The sequence below is a fragment of the Pelodiscus sinensis genome, chromosome 4 (genome assembly GCF_049634645.1).
Source record: "Pelodiscus sinensis isolate JC-2024 chromosome 4, ASM4963464v1, whole genome shotgun sequence".
NCBI classification, from domain to species: Eukaryota; Metazoa; Chordata; order Testudines; family Trionychidae; genus Pelodiscus; species Pelodiscus sinensis.
In genome coordinates, this window is record NC_134714.1 from 24,526,175 (window position 1) to 24,544,720 (window position 18,546).

The 18,546-nt window shown below is 40.9% G+C and overlaps 1 protein-coding gene across 1 annotated transcript in view; it reads right to left on the reverse strand.

The window, feature by feature from the left end:
* Positions 1-17,295, reverse strand: part of EML1 (EMAP like 1) — a 169,777-nt gene extending 152,482 nt beyond the window's left edge. Inside the window, exon 1 of the mRNA XM_075926585.1 lies at positions 17,045-17,295. Coding sequence (XP_075782700.1) covers positions 17,045-17,075 — 31 coding nt within the window. The 5' untranslated portion in view covers positions 17,076-17,295. The remainder of the gene's footprint in view (positions 1-17,044) is intronic.
* Positions 17,296-18,546: the final 1,251 nt, after the last annotated feature.

Consider the following 18,546-nt stretch of genomic DNA (forward strand, 5'->3'; position numbering starts at 1 on the left):
CCCTTTTAGGCGCGGGGCCCGATTCCGGGGAATTGGGTGAATCGGCCTAAGGCCAGCCCTGACTTTCATAGTATTAGCATCTTTCTGAAATCATTGTTTATTTATATATTTATAATTGGTGAGAGTTCTGTAGATTTATTACCATTGGTTAGAATAGAGTGAGGGGTAATAATGATAATTTGATTACCTTGTGCCAATATTTATGTATAATCATTGAAACTCAAGCGATGGAGAAATCAGATCCATTCCTATACATTCAAGGTCATTTGCTAAATAAAGTACAAATACAGGTGGGCCAATACCTAAACCCTGTTACGCTAATGCATTCCATTGGGTGAGGCCCTTTCACTGAGAAACTCCACCGATTGGAATGGCATTGTCCAGCTCCTAGCTGACAGCAGAATTCAGTCCATTATCTTTAAGAAATATGAAGAAAGCATGGAAAATCACCTTGACTACAGCATGCATTCTTATGCAGGATGATGCAGAAATCAGAGATATCTTCACACAGGGAACTGAGCTCTCTGGATGGATCTCAGACTAAGAGTACATGGGTAACAGGATTTTAAACATCAGTAGCAACGCATTGTGTCTATTAATGTAGTCTCCAGAGGGACTGCATCTGCAATACTGTGATTAATGACTCTTTCCATTGCTTATAATAGGATCTCATGTTTGACATCTTTTATCTTTTGATGCAGATACTCTCTGGAAAGTAGTGTTGAATATGACTCTTCAACAATTGCTGCTGCTGAGTTATTTTTTCAAAGTATTTAAGGTTTGATAAGATAATCTGTGAATAGTAATGAAAGTCCTTTGTGATGGAGATGTTTTACTTTGAAGTATTTAGTTTTTTCATTTCAGAAGAGTCACTTATCCAGATTGGTTTTGTTACTGTTTGTTTTACAATAATGTGCCCTCTCTTTTTATGTATTCAGTACTAGCTTTTACCATTTATGTTTAGGATTTTCCCCTGTAGATACAATCTGTTTTCCAAAAAAGCCATCTTTCCTCTGAATATTAAAGAAGGTAACAATCCTATTAGTGTAATCTTAAATGAAGCAAGGTGACAGAAACTGACATGTTTGTCTTTCCATTTGTGAAAGTTTCCAAAAATATTTTCTGATTCACGGTACATCTGTTATCCATACTGTACATGCTCAGACTGCATATCTCACACTAATGAGGCAACATCCGCTAACTTTTGATTTATTTATGTTTCCTCTCAGGAGCTAAACATACACAGTTCCAAGCTTTGAGAGAAAAAGCTGCTAGCTTCTAGCAGTCAGCAAGCACAAAAAAATCCACGAGCTTGACTCTCGTGCACTAAGTAAGCAAAAGGAAATAACAGATACATTTTCCCATTTTCTACGGGGTACTGATCAAATATTTCCTCTCCTTTTCAAATCTTTTGTGAACCACTAACACTAGATCACATCTAAGGTAGAAAGGAATATATCCCTCGCAAGATATTTGATTAAGTATTATAGCTGATTCACTTAAAAAAACCCACATATTTGCTCTCTTATGTAAATTTTTTTTGTTTTGTTTTTGCATCAAATGTTTCTTCTTCTTCACATTGCCTGACTCTAGCTTGGTGCGGCTGCTAACACTCCTATCAACCAAGGCACAATCTCTAGACTATGACTGGGATTAAATTAATCTAGCAGTATCACTTGAGCCTGTGCGACACATTAGGTTGACCTAACCCCTGCCGTCCACACAGCTTGGTCTACAGAGGAATTTTTCCATTGACCTAGATACCACCTTTCAAGGAGATGGATTTACTACACTGATTGAAAAAATCCCTTGTGTCTCTGTAGTAAGTGTCTACACTACAGGAACTTAGCTCCAGCACTGTAGGGCTTTGTCTACACTGCAGTGTTTTTGCGCAATAAGCTTTTTGCAGAAGAGATCTTCCGCAAAACTTCTTGCGCAAAAGCGCATCCACACGATGTGCTTATATGCAAGAGAGCATCCATACTGCATGGACACTCTTGTGCAAGAAAGTTCACAGAATGGCCATCAGATCACCTGTACTTTTTTAAGATAGGCTCTTTTTGCACAAGAAACCCCTGTTGAGCGTCCACACATACATTTTGCACAAGAACTCTTGTGCAAAAAGGAGTTATTCCTCATAGAAAGAGGTATACCTACACCGCAAACCCTCTGTTCTGACATTTTACTGTACATTTTCTTGCACAAAAATGCGCTTGAGGTGTGGATGCTCTGGGGTTTTTGCACTAAAATGGCTGTTTTTCCACAAAAACCCTGTAGTGTAGGCATAGCCTAGCTGTGCTGCGGTTCCTGTTGTAGCGTAGACACACTATGTCTGAAATCCATTCCAGGAAAGGTGATGGAAGTAGGTAACGATGCTGTTTTTCAGATGAAATAGTCCATGCCCTGGAGTCTGTCACGGTGAAAGACTCAACAGCCCAACATTTGCTTCATGAATGGATTGCACAAGACTGGGTCTCACACAAAATCATAAAAGACAATGGGAGATATTTTGTGGATTTTAAAAACAATAACATTTAAAAAAAAAGCAAGTTGTGTGGTGAGCAGCTAGAGCATTTTTCTATACAATCCACCCAATCTAATGTTCACTGACATCAAGACAGACTCAGGTTGACTTCCATGTGCTTTAAGTCAGGCTCAATGTGAATATTTTCAGGCAGGTCAATATGCACCATAGACAAGCCCATGGTCAGCTCTGACTGACTTCCTCAAGCAACATGAGGCTACAGCTATCCATAGTGGTAATAATGGCACCCTAGCACTGCCACTGATGACATTACTGAGTTAAGGGTTTTTTTCTGTGCTGAGGTGTTCTTGGAAATTTTCTCCACTTTATGAGGCTTAAACATAGTTTCTTTTCATGTGTTATTTTTATTTTACAGTCATGTTTACTCTGACCAATAACACCAAAACACGTACCATTTCTGGATATTTTTCATCATAGCTGTTTAACAGTGATGAGGAATTGCATCATAAAAATGGCCATACTGTGTTGGTCCAATGGTCCATCTAGCTCAATATCCCATCTCTGCCAGTGACTAGTATGAGATACATCAGATCACTCAAAATTCATCATTCCTTCTATCTCTTGTCATTAAGTCTAGGTTTCTAAGGTTTAGGGATTCCTGGAGCATGAGACTGCATCCCTGACCATCTTGGAGAAAAGCCATCAATGAACCTATCCACCATGAACTTATCTGAGTCTTTCTTGAACCCAGTTGTACTTTTGGACTTCACAATTTTCCATGGCAATGAATTTAAAAGGTTGACTGTGCATTCTGTGAAGAAGTAATTCCTCGTTTTGTTTCAAATCTGCCTATCATTTTTATTTTGTGATCCCTAGTAGTTGTGTTATGTGAAGGAATAAATAACACTTCCCTATTCACTTTCTCCATACCATTCATGATTTTATAGACATCTCTAATGTACCTCATTAGTCTTCTCTTTTCTAAACTGAGCAGACCCAGTATTTTTAATGTGTCCTGATATGGAAACTGTTCCATACCTCTAGTAAAATTTCCTTGTATTAGAACTGGAAAAAGTACAGAGAAGAACATCTGTTTTTGAGATGCAGCAATCAAAACTGCATTCAGTATACAGTGTGTGGGAGTCTTTTTTTTTTTTTAATATAATGGAGATTGCCTATCTCCTAGAACTGGAAGGGACCTTGAAAAGTCATTGAATCCAGTCCCCTGCCTTCACTGCAGGACCAAGTACCATTCCTGACAAATTTTTGCCCCAAATCCCTAAATGGCCTCTACAAGGATTGAACTCACAACCCTGGGTTTAGCAGGCCAATGCTCAAACCACTGAGCTATCCCACACCCCTCATGGTTTATATAATGGCATTGTGATATTTTCAGTTTTAACAACTATAGCTTTTTTAATGACTCCATTAAATAACATTTAACAACATTCCATTCACTTTTTTTTGCCTGCTGCTGGTTGGGCACTTTCAGTAAACTATCCATGGTGATTCCAAGATCTTTTTTTAAGCCGTCACAGCTAATTTAGATTGCTGCATGTTGTATGTACAGTTGGGATTATATTTTCCAATGTACATTACTTTGTACTTTTCAACATTGAATTTTTTTCAATTCAGTTGTATCATTTTATCACCCAATGACCCCGTTTAGTGAAATCATGTTGTAAAGCTCCAGAGTTAGATTTGCATAACTATATCAAGTTATTTTCTATCATCTAAAAATTCTGTCACATCACTTTCACCCTTTTTTCCAGAAAATTTTGGCTATGTCTAAGTATGTAAGAACAGCTTCCTGGAAGACCCCACTGTTAACCTTTGTTCATACTTTGTTACTTAAGAGCCTGTGGTGAGGTACCTTGTCACTGACTTTCTGAAAGTCCAAGTACACTATATTCACTGTTCAGTACCAGCTCGAGCCACCATGGGAGCTAACCCCGCTGCAGCTTTGAACTTTAAATGTAGTAGATGGGCTGCAGCTCCTATATTTTAACTACAGTGCTGCAGCAGATAAGGGAGGGGCGCTCTCTACGACTAATCTAGTAGACAATGAAAATTCCATCTACTATTTAATTAGCTAATTAACCTCTACTTAACATGCCTAGTCTCTACAGAGAGTGCATGGCAAACTGGGGCATAAATCTCCAGTGCTCTAGTGAACAGGGCTCTATCTTGGCCATGTAGACCCGGTTATCATGCCATAAGCGTTCTGCTCTACCATTGAAACAGAAGTTCACCAAAACACACTATTAGAGCAAAATAGCAGAGTCCACCTGGCCAGTTAGCATGCAGCATGCAACTGCCATGAGATTCACACCTCAGCTATGTCACTTAAGCCTTGAAATGCTGAGCAAAGCCTAAACACCTTTAAAAATCTGCGCTCCCTCCTTATTTAGGTAAAACTTGATTTGCTTTTACTTTGTTTTGTCCAGATAAGGAGTCAATAATATACGCAACCAAAGTAAGGCCTTTAGGAATTATTTCTACAGCTGGTGTGCATGGAACTTGATAAACAAATGAAAATATACCCCTCCTCCACATGGTTTATAATCTAATTTATACATGGCGTGCCACAGCAAAGGGAGGCAAACAAAAGAGCAGGGGAGGAAATGGAGAGGGAAGAGGATTTATAATGACTAAAGCTGTCGGCTATAAAATGATTCTGAATCATTTTTATATTGGAGATAAGTGACTTAGTGCCATTAATGCCATTGGCACTGCTGCAAGCAATGACACCAGTGAGGGATTTAACTCAAGAGCCTCTTGACTCATCAGCTGCTCCTGATGGTTAATTTTACATTTCTTTTTGTCCTGCTTCCTTTTCATCACTTACCTAGCAGAAAGGCTGATATGTGAAAGGAACTGATCTGTACTGGATTTATGGTAGGAAAGAAATTTAGAAAAGCAGGATAAATGGAACAGAATAAATGTCTTAGAACTGTGCTGATCCACTAATATTTGCTAATTGTAATCAGTCTAATAATACACAGAAGCTTGTAATAGGCTTACACAGGGGATTTTAAAGTGTCTGTCAGGTTAAAAATTGTGTTAGAAAATAAATTTCCTTAATAACTCCACATTAAAACTGAAAGACTTTTGAACATTAATTAATTTTCCATGACGTATGTTGGTGGTTGGCTTTTTGTGCTTTGCTCAGTTTAAACCAATGGTTCTCACCCAGAAGGACGTGTACCTGTAGGGGTACTCACAGGTCTTCCAAGAGGTTCTCAGCTTAGCTAGAGGAGTATTTCTCAAGCTGGGGGTTGCATTCCCCATGGGGAGGCACTCGACAGGGTGTGACAGTGCAGGTCTGGCATGAAGAGGTGGCAAGCAGGGCAAGTACCTGGGGTTCCATGCCACAGGGGGTCCTGTTATGCTAAATTATATGTTTCAGCCCTGGGGCTCGGGCTTCAGGCACAGCTCACAAGTGAAAAATCAGGCCCGAATATGTACCATATTTATAATAAATTTATTTCATAATTACTTGGTAAAAGTGAGGAAGCAAGCCATGTCTTCAGCTGTGACACTTTTGTATTTTTATTTTTTATTTTCTCAACGTGTTGTTTTTAAGTCAGATGGAACTTGGGGGACCAAAGACAACCCAGACTCCTGAAAAGGTACAGTAGTCTGGAAAGGCTGAGAACCCCTGGTTTAAACAATGAAGTTGACTTGTCAGTTTTCATTGGTTTGGAGTAATTTTCCATTTCTAATGCATGACCTAAATGGTGTAAGACAGGTTGGACCTCCATGGCCCGGCAAACTCTCTGGTTTGGGACTGCTCAGGTCACAAGAGTTCCATCAGCTATCATTGCCATCAGGCCTGCTCCTGGGCTCCTCTCCTGGCTGCAAGTCCCACTTTTGCTGGCCCGAGCTGCACTCCCTGTCCTGGCCGAGTGAGGACTCCCAGCCACCCGTCCCGCCGCTGCCAGCCTGAGCTGCACTCCCTTTCCCCTCATGGCTGCGGCTCCTGGGCACCAATCCCATTGCCGCCAGGGCTGTGCTCTCAGCCTAGCCAGGACACCCGGCCACTGGCCCTGATGCCACCAGCCTGGCTGCAGTCCTGACTCGCTGACTCCTGTTCCCAGCTGCCAGGGCTTTCTGGTCCAGCACTATCTGTAGTCCAGGACCAGATGAGACCACCCAGGAACATGTACTGATTGGGGGGGGGACAAGAACTGGTGGCATTTGTCCCCCACCCACCATGAATACAGACTGGGGGGGCTGGGAACCATGGCCTAGCTCCAGCCTCCAATCTCCCCCATGACTAGAGTCTGGGGCAGTGAGAGAGGCAGCCCAGCACTGGCTAACCCCCCCTCCCCCCCGCAAGCAGAGGCCAAGGGTGCTGGGAAGCCCAGGCCTAGGCATGCTCACCTGCAAGTACAGGCTGGAGGGGCTTGATATACTGGCTGGCAGACGGCCACTTTCCACCAGGAACCTTCAGCTGGGGAGAGCAGGCAGCCCCCCTTTCCAGGAACTGCTGACTAGGGGACTGGGCAAAGCAGCCCCAGTCACCAGGAGCAAGCTGCCATCCTCACCTCCCCATCCACATTAGGAGGAGCCACCAAGGCAGTACAACCCCAGCCCCCAGGAGGAACCAGAGCTAGAGTAGTGTCACCCTCACTGACCCAGTAATAGCCCTCCACCTCCTGTCTCTGTGGCCTGACCCCCTCTTCCCTGATTCCTCCACACACCCCTGCCCTGAGCCCGCACCCCTACCCTCAGTTGTTTCCCCTTCCCCACCTCTCACCCCTGTCTTGAGTCCCCTGCCCTGTACCTTTCATTCCCTGTCCCAAGTCCTGCACCTCCCAGCTGCTTGCCCTGAGTCCCCGCCTCCCAGCCCTGAGTCCTGCACCTCCCACCCATTGGTCCCCCTGTCCACATACACCTCCCAGCCTCCTGCCCTGATTGCTACCCTAAGTCTCCACAAGGACTCAGGCAATGCTGAGTAAATCCTCTAGTTAAATAATATACTTCAAATGCATATAATTAAAGACTGTAATTCCTTTTGGGCTCCTAGTAACATGAATAAGACACTCACATTTCACTTCTGTGGTTTTAGGTTGTCACCAGATCCCTTGATAATTGTATATAACAAAAATATAATTCTAGGAAAACATAATTCTTCCATAGAGCTGAGAAAGTTGTGGAAGACAAGAATTTTCTCCAGATCTTCACTCAAAGTTAAAACTACTTTGTGTGTTTGTTTTTCATGATTAGACATGCAACTTTATTATCACAGATACTCGTGACAAGCTAATTTTAAGCCTGACTGTTCAAACATTCACCTACAGCAAATTGTGACATGCGCAACTAGTAATATTCAAAAATCATAATTGTTGATGTATTGCGTATTCTGAAAGTCCCCTTATATAGCCAAAACTTTGTCCCTCCTAAAAGATTGCACTCAAAAGAGGTGATTAGCTAGCTAGTCAACATAGCCCAACTAATGTTGGACATAAAATTAATATTGCTGCAATTAATCAGGTATGCAAAGTAAAGGTAGAAAAAAAGACCCATCCTGCCAGCAGTTAGCAGGACCTGGAGGACCAGGACCTGCAGTGATTACATGAAGTGTGGAATCACATTCCTTTTTAAGTAGGAGATATTAATAAAAGAAAGCAACTAAAAACTATATACACAGTCTTGCACATAACTTGAGTTCCCATTTTTTCCTCTCATGTTTACCACAGTCCATACTCTATCTGGAAACCTGTGTAACACAGAGAGACATCTAATGGTTCAATAGTATTCTGAAAATAAACACATAATTACAGACATTAAAATGGCGCCTATATTGGTATACCTCAGTCTTTAGAATCCCAGATACACACTTGTCAAATTCACTGGTACTGCTCTGCAGGTAAAAACACTTAGGAATCAAAATTAAAAGGATGTTGAATTCCTCCATGGGATTTATGATGGAACTCTCTACAAAGGGCATCATAAGTAAGTATTGGAAAGGAAACCTGTTTTTCCTCTCTCTCTAGTTCAGTTAGCTATGCAATTGATGGCATTTGAGATTGCAGTTGATTAAATGCCCATAGCAGACATGTGGTGACTAAAAAATGTAGGTCCAGACAGATATTTATAGAAATTTAAACTGAGATTCTGTTATTGCAGAGTGATCATCTAAGAAGCGTGAAAATATCATGTAGGATGTAACTATTAATTCCACTAAGAACAATAGAAAGAAGCATTTAAAAATAATGGAACACAAATTAAAATTCTAACAGCTCTCTTTTGAAATCAAATAAACCAGTAAGTCCAGATACCCATTAAAATTTTTCTTTCTATTAAAAAATTCTCACTGGAGAAACAATTCTCCGTTTTTTCAACTCAACTCTCAAAAATATTTGTGGGCCGAGAAAGCCATTTCCTGCCCGGCTTTAGACATGACAGAGCCCTGGCTGAATAGACTGCAGTCTCAAATGACATCTATTGCATAGCTAACTGGTCTAGAGAGACAGAAGAACAGGTTTCCTTTCTGATACTTACTTGTGATGCCCTTTGTAGAGAGTTCTATCATAAATCCCATGAGAGAATTCAATTCTGTGTGCAGACAGGAATCTGGAGGTATCCTCCACAGAGATCTAATTTGTTTAATACATCAAATAAAAAAATCCTCACCAGCCCTGGGCTTTGTTTGCTTTGCCCAGTCTAACCTTTTATTCACTCTCTCTCACACACACCTCTTCTCCTTTTGACTAAAAATATGTAAAATCTCACTGAGCCTTCTTGGCAAAGCTTTGCCCCCAAACCCTACTAGGGAAAAATGTGATATTGGAGTGACCCATATGAAAGGCAGGTAGTAGTTGTGATGCTGGCAGATGAAGTTCTAACTCATGTGAAAGCCCCTAAGCCTCAGTTGAACACTGACTGACAAATGCACAGCTGGAAAAAAGCCTGTCTCACCTGTGGTGAAACGGATATTACACCTAGGCTACGTCTAGACTGGCATGATTTTCCGCAAATGCTTTTAACAGAAAAGTTTTCCGTTAAAAGCATTTGCGGAAAAGAGCATCTAGATTGCTTAAGCACTTTTTGTGGAAAAGCATCCGTGCTAATCTAGACACACTTTTCTGCAAAAAAGCCCCAATCGCCATTTTCACGATCGGGGCTTTTTTGTACAAAACAAATCTCAGTTGTCTACATTGGCCCTTTTGCGCAAAAGCTTTGCGCAAAAGGACTTTTGCCCGAACGGTAGCAGCATAATATTTCTGCAAGAAGCACTGATTTCAGATAGTAGGAAATCAGTGTTCTTGCGGAAATTCAAGCGGCCAGTGTAGACAGCTGGCAAGCCTAATCCGAACTAACTAGTCAGTGCCGTGTGTAGCCGCATGGCACGGGGTCCGACCTAGCCGGCATTAAAAAATGGCGCCGGCCGGCTTTATGCAAATGAAGCCCGGGAAATTCAAATCCCAGGCTTCATTTGCAACTCCGTATGACTACATTACCCCCCCCCAGTTCGAACTAGGGGGGTAGTGTAGACATACCTTAAGGTATGTCTACACTTGTCCCCTAGTTTGAACTAGGGAGGCAAATGAAGCATACCGAAGTTGCTAATGAAGCATGAGGAGTAACAGTTAATTCGAGGGAAGGGTTTTGGATCAGACTACCACGTCTACACGCGGCCAGTTAATTCAGACTACCAGCTTTTTAAAACGGCAACCAGCCACGAATATGCTAATCAAGCGTGGGATATTTAAATCCTATGCTTCATTAGCAACTTCGGTATGCTTCATTTGCCCCCTACTTCGAACTAGGGGGCAAGTGTAAACATACCCTAAGATGCAATTGACCTGAGGCAATTGACCAGTTGTTTGGGTGTCAGACTAATCTGAATGACGTTGTAATTTTTCATGTAAGGGAGTATCTATCACAAAGGCAGGCTTACTGGGACAAGATAGATTGGAGCACCTCCCAGCAATGTCTGTGACACCCTGGTCAGTCTGCTGAAGTGCCTGGGGCATTTATACTTGACTCTTGGTAAGTAAAATCTAAAGATGGAATTCACAACCAGACTGGGGTTTGTGCCCTGCTTCTTAACAGTCTGCTCTGAGACTGCAGCGGCTCAGGACTGGAGTGTGAATACCAGATAGCTTGATAGTAATATTGCCAACATCCAGCATTTAAAAAAAAAAAAAAAAACCATGAATTATTTTACATAATTGAGTGAACTGAAAAAATCATCCGAGGTCCATCTAAACATTTAATTCAACCCAAAATCCAATATTACATTTTGCTTCTAGGGGCTTGTCACTCTTATTTTTAAACCAAAGTTCTAAATGAAAAAACCTTTCAAACTGAAAAAAAAAAAATCAAAAGAGTTCCTGTTGAAAATGTTGAAACAAAGCGTGTTTATTTTTTTGCAGAGTTTTTTTTCCCAAAACAATGTTGTGAAATCAATATGAATTAAATTTGATTTCACCAAGTATTTTAGTTGACGGCATCTTTATTCAAATAAAGTTTCAGCTGAAAAATGGTGAAATGGTCATTTCCCTCTTGCTGGTTGGAGCCCTTTCAGTCCATTCAGCACATATTTTAGAGCTATTCCCAGATGAGCTAAAAAATGTTGGGATTTTCTTAAAGGAAAGCTGAGTGTCTCATGACACTAGCTACTGAGCTTAAAAAAAAAATCTCACAAAATATCACAAAACTTGGCAACACTGAAATGGGTCAAACATTTGAGGAGCCATTCTCCAGAGAAAATCATTGTCATCTCATGGATTCGGATCTCTTGCACAAATGGTTATGCCTGAATTGCCCTTTTGGGACTGATTGTAAATGCAGGAGACATGAGCAATGCCTGGCCTAAATCCTTTCCAAATGAAATCCATATCCCTGCAGCATAAACATATTACAGTGTTATGTTTAAGTCTGATATATCTGGGAAGCTGCTAAATATTCTAGTCACATTGACAATTCCTATTCGGTTGGGAGATACCAAAGTCTGTTGAAGATGACAGATCAGACTTGCAGGAATACATTATCTTATTCATATCAGTAGAAGCACTTCAGTTTTAAAATATAAACTGCTTGTTCATTTCATCCCCAGATTACTGATAACAAAATACATGTCCTTAGCTTGCAGTAGTAATAATAACTTGGATTATAGTGGTTTGCTTTTACACAGAATATTGATTGCAAGGTTCCTCTTGCATTACAGTCTCAGGCTTTTGCAGGGTCTACATCTTCAAGCATCTGAGCACGAGCTCTCTATATCCTCACCTAACCCCGGCCTCTGCAAACTTGCTGAGACACCTCAATACCCAAGGCAGTGCTGCATAAACTCCAGGCTATTTTGAGTGGAGCTGGGAAGCTCACATTCAGGCCTAAGAAGACCAACAAGCTTGAGAGGGCTGGCTAATTCTGATAAATCAGTAGCAGTGATCTGTATTGGGCAGTCGGGTCAACACAAGAAATATGACTCACAGCCTCTTTCTTACCTTAGGAAATTGAGGGTACCAGTTATACTGTGCATAGCCTTTGCTGGCATAACATGAGCATGTGGACAATTGTTAGGATTTGTTCCTGCAAATGTTTCAATTTAATAAGATTACTCATGAATAAAATCACTCAAGTGCCTAAGCATTTGTAGGATTGGGCCCTTATTCTACAAAAAGGCTGTGTGCCCCATAAAGAGCAAATAATGAAATACTTCCACTGGGCCAACTTAAAAACCATTTCAAAGCATGGTTCTAATTTCAGAAGGAACTACATCGTAATGGAGCCATTTCTCCAGACAGATCTGTGCCTTGTGTGTCTCATGAGCCATCACTGTGCTTTTAGTGACAAAAGTATATTTGTATAATTTCTGATTCCTGTTAGTCATGTTATCTCTGCTCAACTAAGGGAGAGTGAACTGGATTGTATTTCTTTTTATTGGTTATCCACAGCACTGCAAACCAACATCTCAATGCAGGCCCAAACGTACCCCTGTTGTATAACTTGACTAGATGGTGTGCCTAGCAAGACACTTCTATCACCTGTCAGTTCTTGGGAGACCCCTTTCTTGAGAAGCATCCCATTTTAGCCAGGTGCCCACAACATCTAAGACATGTTGAAATGTACAATTCTCATCTGATGTGGGGGGTGATATATAATGAAGGTGTTCACGAATACACTTCATAGGGATTTTCCCCTTCCTCTGTAGAAACAGATATAAGAGTTTGGGAGGAATTAATGCGTGACAACCATGCTAGACTTATTGGGCCCCCTGACACCTGCAGCAGAGCTAGAGAAATCAATTCTCTTTCTTCCATATTTAAGCAACATTTTACTAAATAAAAGATAAAGGATACATAAAAGAGATTCCCTGTGGTGACCACTCTTGGAAATAAAAATAAATAAATCTATATCTCAGCACAGCTGAATTAGTCAGAACTATAGCAAAAGAATGGCACTTCACAAATATTCTGCACAATTATTCCCTCATGATACAGTTTCAGAGGGGAAAATAAGAACAGACATTGTAAGGGCCTTTGCTGGACTTCAGAGGTTATCTGAAGTTCGAGAGGTTGTGGTAAGAACCAAGACCATTATGACTTACTCGTTCCTAATCAAAATGCTAAGAGCATGAAAGGCTGTTCAGTTGTATAGAGACTGAACTGTGTCTTCTTACAAGAAAAAAATAATACACACCCAGGGAAGCACTTAAATAATTGATGTGTTTTGCTTTTATCTGCATGTAGCAATGACAGTAAATCTATGTACCTAACACTAATGGATAGCATCAGTATGTCAATAATTGCTAATAAGGAGGAAACTGAAGGCAGTGTACTTGTCCTGAAGTGACTTATCCTTCTTTCCTCTATCTACCAGTGTCACAATAGACTCAGAAAATTAATGGTATAAATTTAAAAATTCTGTTCACTAATGGATCATTTTTTATCTTGGCACTTTAAAATGCACAAGCACATTTTAGGTAGAATTCAGTCGAGTGTGACAGTGACTTATTTAAAACATTTCTGCAAATCTAACATATTTTGTGTGTCAAATACTATATTGAAAAGATAAAACGAAACTTCTTTCTACATTCTGTTATCACCTGCACATTTAACTTTCTATTCTGAACCAATGAAAGACTGCAGTCCTAGGGGACCATGACCTAAAGTACGAGTCCTTGTGTTACAGAAATAAAACCCCACTGTTTTCACCTGAAATTTCATTCAGAAATATGAATTTTATTATTAAATAAAGTTTGTTAAAAAGTTACATTGGCCAGTTCATATCCTGCTACTTAAAATCAAAGAACATATTCAACCATTTTCTCTGTAATGTTTATCTGATCCAAACAATTATGCAGCTGTTCCTACTACATTCTTGTGTAGGCTGAAAGTAGTGTAGAAATTTTGGCATTCATTTACTGTAACTATAAACTTAAATTTGTAGGATTGTTTGAGGCATACACATTCCAAAAAGTCCCTACAATTATTTTATACCAGTAGATTTACAGAGTGTGGTACAAGTCCATAATTTGGGAATTCCATCAAGTGGATTTTGTGTTTCTTCATCCTTATAGCTCTTATTCACTATATTTTAACAAATAAGAGCTCTAGTCAATTTGATTTCCAAGAACATTTTCTTCTAGTTTTCAAGCATTGATTTACCTGTGCCAAAACAGAGCACTACTGTACTCCAATTTTCTTCATTTTATTTCTCTTCTGTAAGATTTATTGAGAAGCAATCCTATTGTATGTTCATCATATTTTTCTAGCTCATTTTGGTTCAGTCTCTTTCAACATTTGCTCAGTTATGTCAATTTTGGGGACTGTACTTGATTCAGTGATTCTGTTTCCTTTCAGTTTGGTTTTATGAGAAGCAATCCCATTCCAGGCACACCAAAGCCTTACCTTGCTTTAAGTTATGATAAGAGGAAGCTTTATATCAAATTTGGTGTTCTTAGCTCTTACCATAGTAGGAGAAGTTCTTGATCAGACAAACTCTCTAAAATATATAATAAATAAGATTAATGTTGTAGTGTGGCTAGACAATACAGACCTATTTATAGTACAGAGTAAATACACAGACACTCACATGCACTCTGCTATAAATAGGTTAAAAGAGTGTAGCCACGTTACAATGTTAATCTTAAATATACTACTGTAACAACCTTATTGCAAGTCCACGGTCTAACCCCAGTTAACATAAGTCTTAAAAATACAAGATGCTGGCATTAATTACATGATATAATTCTCAATGGACTTAGTAGAGTGGTATTTGAACCATTGTGTGGTAATCATATTACAACAGAGACTTTTCTGTTAATGTTTAAACCTTTATTTACAGAGATTTTATTGATAACATTTTTGACTTCCAAATAGTGGTGGAAAAGATATTACCGTCAAAGGAATTATTTGATCATTCCCAAATTTGTTAATATGAGACAAACTGTCAGTAACTGAAATATTAAAAATTACAACATACAGTGCAGTAGTGATGATTATGTGCTCTGTGTGTATGTGTGCGCGTGCATGTGTGTGTGTGTGTGTGTGTGTACAGCAAACCACATGTGGTGTCCACAGGTTTGGCTACCACTCAACTATCTCTACCTCACACCAAGGAGAGTGAAAAGAGCATAGTGTCAGCCATGATGTCTGATGCGGGAAGTAGTGAGTAGACTGGAGAAAGAGATGAGAATATGACAATGATGGTAAGGAAAACAAACCTTGTGCACTGAACAACCTACACATGTGGGAAAGTTTCAGAGTTGCCTCCAGTCATTCCCCCTCTGAAATTTGTTCTTTCCTTCATCCAATAAACCCCATCCTCTCACTCTTTAGAAACAACAAACCAAAACCCACAACACTACACACCTATCAACAACTTGCTGCAGAGGAAACATCCTGGGTCCTTACAACTGCAAAGGTAATTCAGATAAGCAGCAACTTTCACTCTCAGCATGCTAAATATCAATTTCATCCTTAATATCAGATGCCTTCTAACTACTGCCAGTGTCTCCCTGAAATATCCCCGTTCAACTCTGAGGCTATGTCTAGACTGCAGGCTTCTTGTGAAAGAAGCTTTTATCAGAAAAGATCTTCCCCAAAAACTTCTTGTGCAAGAGCACATCCACATCGCAAAAGTGCATTGAAAAAGCAGTGCACTTTTGTGAAAGAGTGTCCAGACTGCGTGGGCAGTCTCTCGAAAGCAAGCACTGATTGCTTTGCACAGAATGGCCACCAGGGCACCTGTGCTTTTTCTTCTTTCCACACAAAAACCCCATCTTCCCCATCCACACGCACCTTTTTGTGAAAGAGCTCTTTTGCAATAAAGTGTTCTTGTTGAATGAGGAATACCTATGCCGGAAAAAGTCCTCTGATCTTTTGATTTTTTCCAAAAAAAACTCTGTAGTGTAGACATAGCCTGAGTGCTTACCAAGCACACACACCTCAAACTGTTAAAGTCAAGGCCAACTTTGCTGAAGAAGGAAAGTTTTTCTGGTACAGGATCAATCCATTGATAAGATAAGCAAGAAATGTTCATCTTCCTTGTCTCCTGCTCTGCCTGCATACAATGCTAATGACTTGCTGCTCACAGCTTACTCTATCCATGGAACTTGTCCATGGTATAGCTGACTCTGAATTAAATTATTCATATTTTACCCTTTAAAAAAAAAAGAAATATTCCCCTCTCCCTGGAGTGGAAAGAGAGAAAAAAGAAAATTAGTGGACTCGCTTTCCACCTCTCTGTCTCTACTTTTAAATCAAGAACCTGGTCTCTGACTCTCTGCCATCACAAGCCAGTCAAACTAAATTAATCTACTATAAATACGAGAAGACAAATGCTTGCCATGGCAAAATACAAAAAGTGTTTTTAAATGGAATGCCTTTATTTAACAAAAGCCTTGGCACAGAATTGCTCCAGTGTCCTCACAAGAGTTTCCTTTCACGTAGATGATCTAGTGAATGTTTACACTATGTACAGAAGGGCAGAAAACAAAATAGCTAAGAAATGTCTTCCTAACACATTCCTCAACATCTTGTGCTACAAAGTTTGACATAACCAGCCATGTGTGACTCCTTTTCAGCTGTAGGCAGAATACACAAGGCACTGATTTTGAAAATAAAGTGCACAGGGTATGTATTTTCTCGCAGTAAAGGACCCATCTTTATTACATTCATCTGCCTTTTCTGCAGCCCCTTGCCATTTGAAAAGGTTAATCGATGTGTTAACATAGTGGGTGGACAGGGCAGTTGTTTCAGGAACTGTTCCCAGACATTTTCACTTAGAAGCTCCAGAGAACAAATTGCAATATTGTCATTTCAACAGAATCGGACTGCTTCCGATTAGCTAAAGTCAGCTTCTCATTTATTTTCCATACCTTTATTAAGAAAATGTAACTTCATAGCCTAGCCACCCAGGATCAGCAGCCGGAGAATGGTTTGTAACTAAGAGCATGAAGAACTCTGCTGATGCGTGGGTTTTTCCCCCTGTAATGGCTCAGACTCCCTTGGAAACCAAGCGGGTTTGTGTGTGACTTTGCAATCTGAGAATGTGAACCAGTCGGCAGGACACTGCGGTAAATATAAATCTGGCACTTACCCACAACCAGTCCCTCGCAGTCTGACATCATGTGAAAAGTTCTCTTCAACGGTGCGTAGGAAAACCACAGGAAACTACAAACCCAGTTTCTTCTGTTAGTGTAGGCAGAGGAAAAAATATCTAACCATGTACAGCTGCCCTTCTCCTATAATGTACATCTACCCACACAGGGAGTTGTAGCAACAATCCCGTCTTTGCCTTCTCATTATGGGATGTAAAGATAAGAATGTGCTTTTGTGCCAAAAGAGCATGCTATTGGTGGATAAATTTGTTGTCATCCCTCCCCTTCACAGAGTTTCCTCTTTAATGTCAGAGAGGCAAATTACACTGCTTGGAAAGCCATAGAATATTTATGAAACTGCTTTTAAGAGCTAAGCTGAAAATCTGTATCGAACAAACTGTCTAATTGCTAAGTGGGGAAGTTTGTGGTGGAGCTGCAGTGCTAGGGCGGTGGTTTCCAGACTTTTTTCCATGTGTGGATTCCTAAAAAGTTTCAAATGAAGGCGTGGATGCCTTTGGAAATCACGGGCATGTTTGCAGATCCCCAGGGTCAAAGGGCCACAGGCTGAAAACCGCTGTCCTAGGGCGTTCCTAGTTCTCTGCTGAGTTCGTAGCATTCTTGAGACACATTGTGTAGCTTTTGCCTGGGTATATATCTAGCCCTAGGGCCTGAACAAGGAGGAAAAACTCTTCAAATAAAAACAGTCCACAGGAGTCCTGCCTCTTTTGACATTCTAAACTCTACAGAGCAGATATGGTCCCTGCTCCATTTCTTTTGCACCCCTGCAGAGCTCCTGGTCTGGCACAGATGTCTGGAAGATGAGGCAGAAAGCCACCTCTACTCTCCCCAGGGGCATACTGAGCATACCCTACCCACCCATGAAGATCTCCTCCTCCTTGGTCAACGGCCTAATGTCAATGATGCAGGAGCCCTTGCTTTCCTTGAGTAAAATGTGCAATGGCAGACCCAGATTGCCCTGTACCATGCACCTCAGGAAATGCAGAGGACGGGACTCTCTCCGACTTTGTCTAGGATCATCCCCACTCTCCAGAGGGGGCACTAGGGAAGAAATCCCTGCACCGTGTTATTTCATTGGAATAAGTGAAAAAGCCACTTGCCCAGGAATGGAGAGAAACTGGGCCTTTACATAGGTTCGGGTGGCCCCTCGTTATTCCTGCTCACTGGCATGAGGCTTAATTGGAGATGCTCTCCCAGGGAGCATCCCAGGCTGTGGCAACCTGTAGGTCTTCCGACGAAACGACAAGTGGTTATGCAGTGAGGAGACACTCACATGGCAGCTGTGCAGCTGTGCAGAGATGTTAATAAAGCTTCATCTGACATTCTGTTTCCAGGGATACTCTGCCGGGGCCTCACACTCAATTTACTTTCGAGCCAGTGCCACACCACAGCACTCTGCAACATGGAGCCAGAGCTGCCTCTGGGCACTCTGGTGCTTTTTGTGGACCTGTTGCTGCTAGCCTGGCTGCACTTTCTGCAGGCT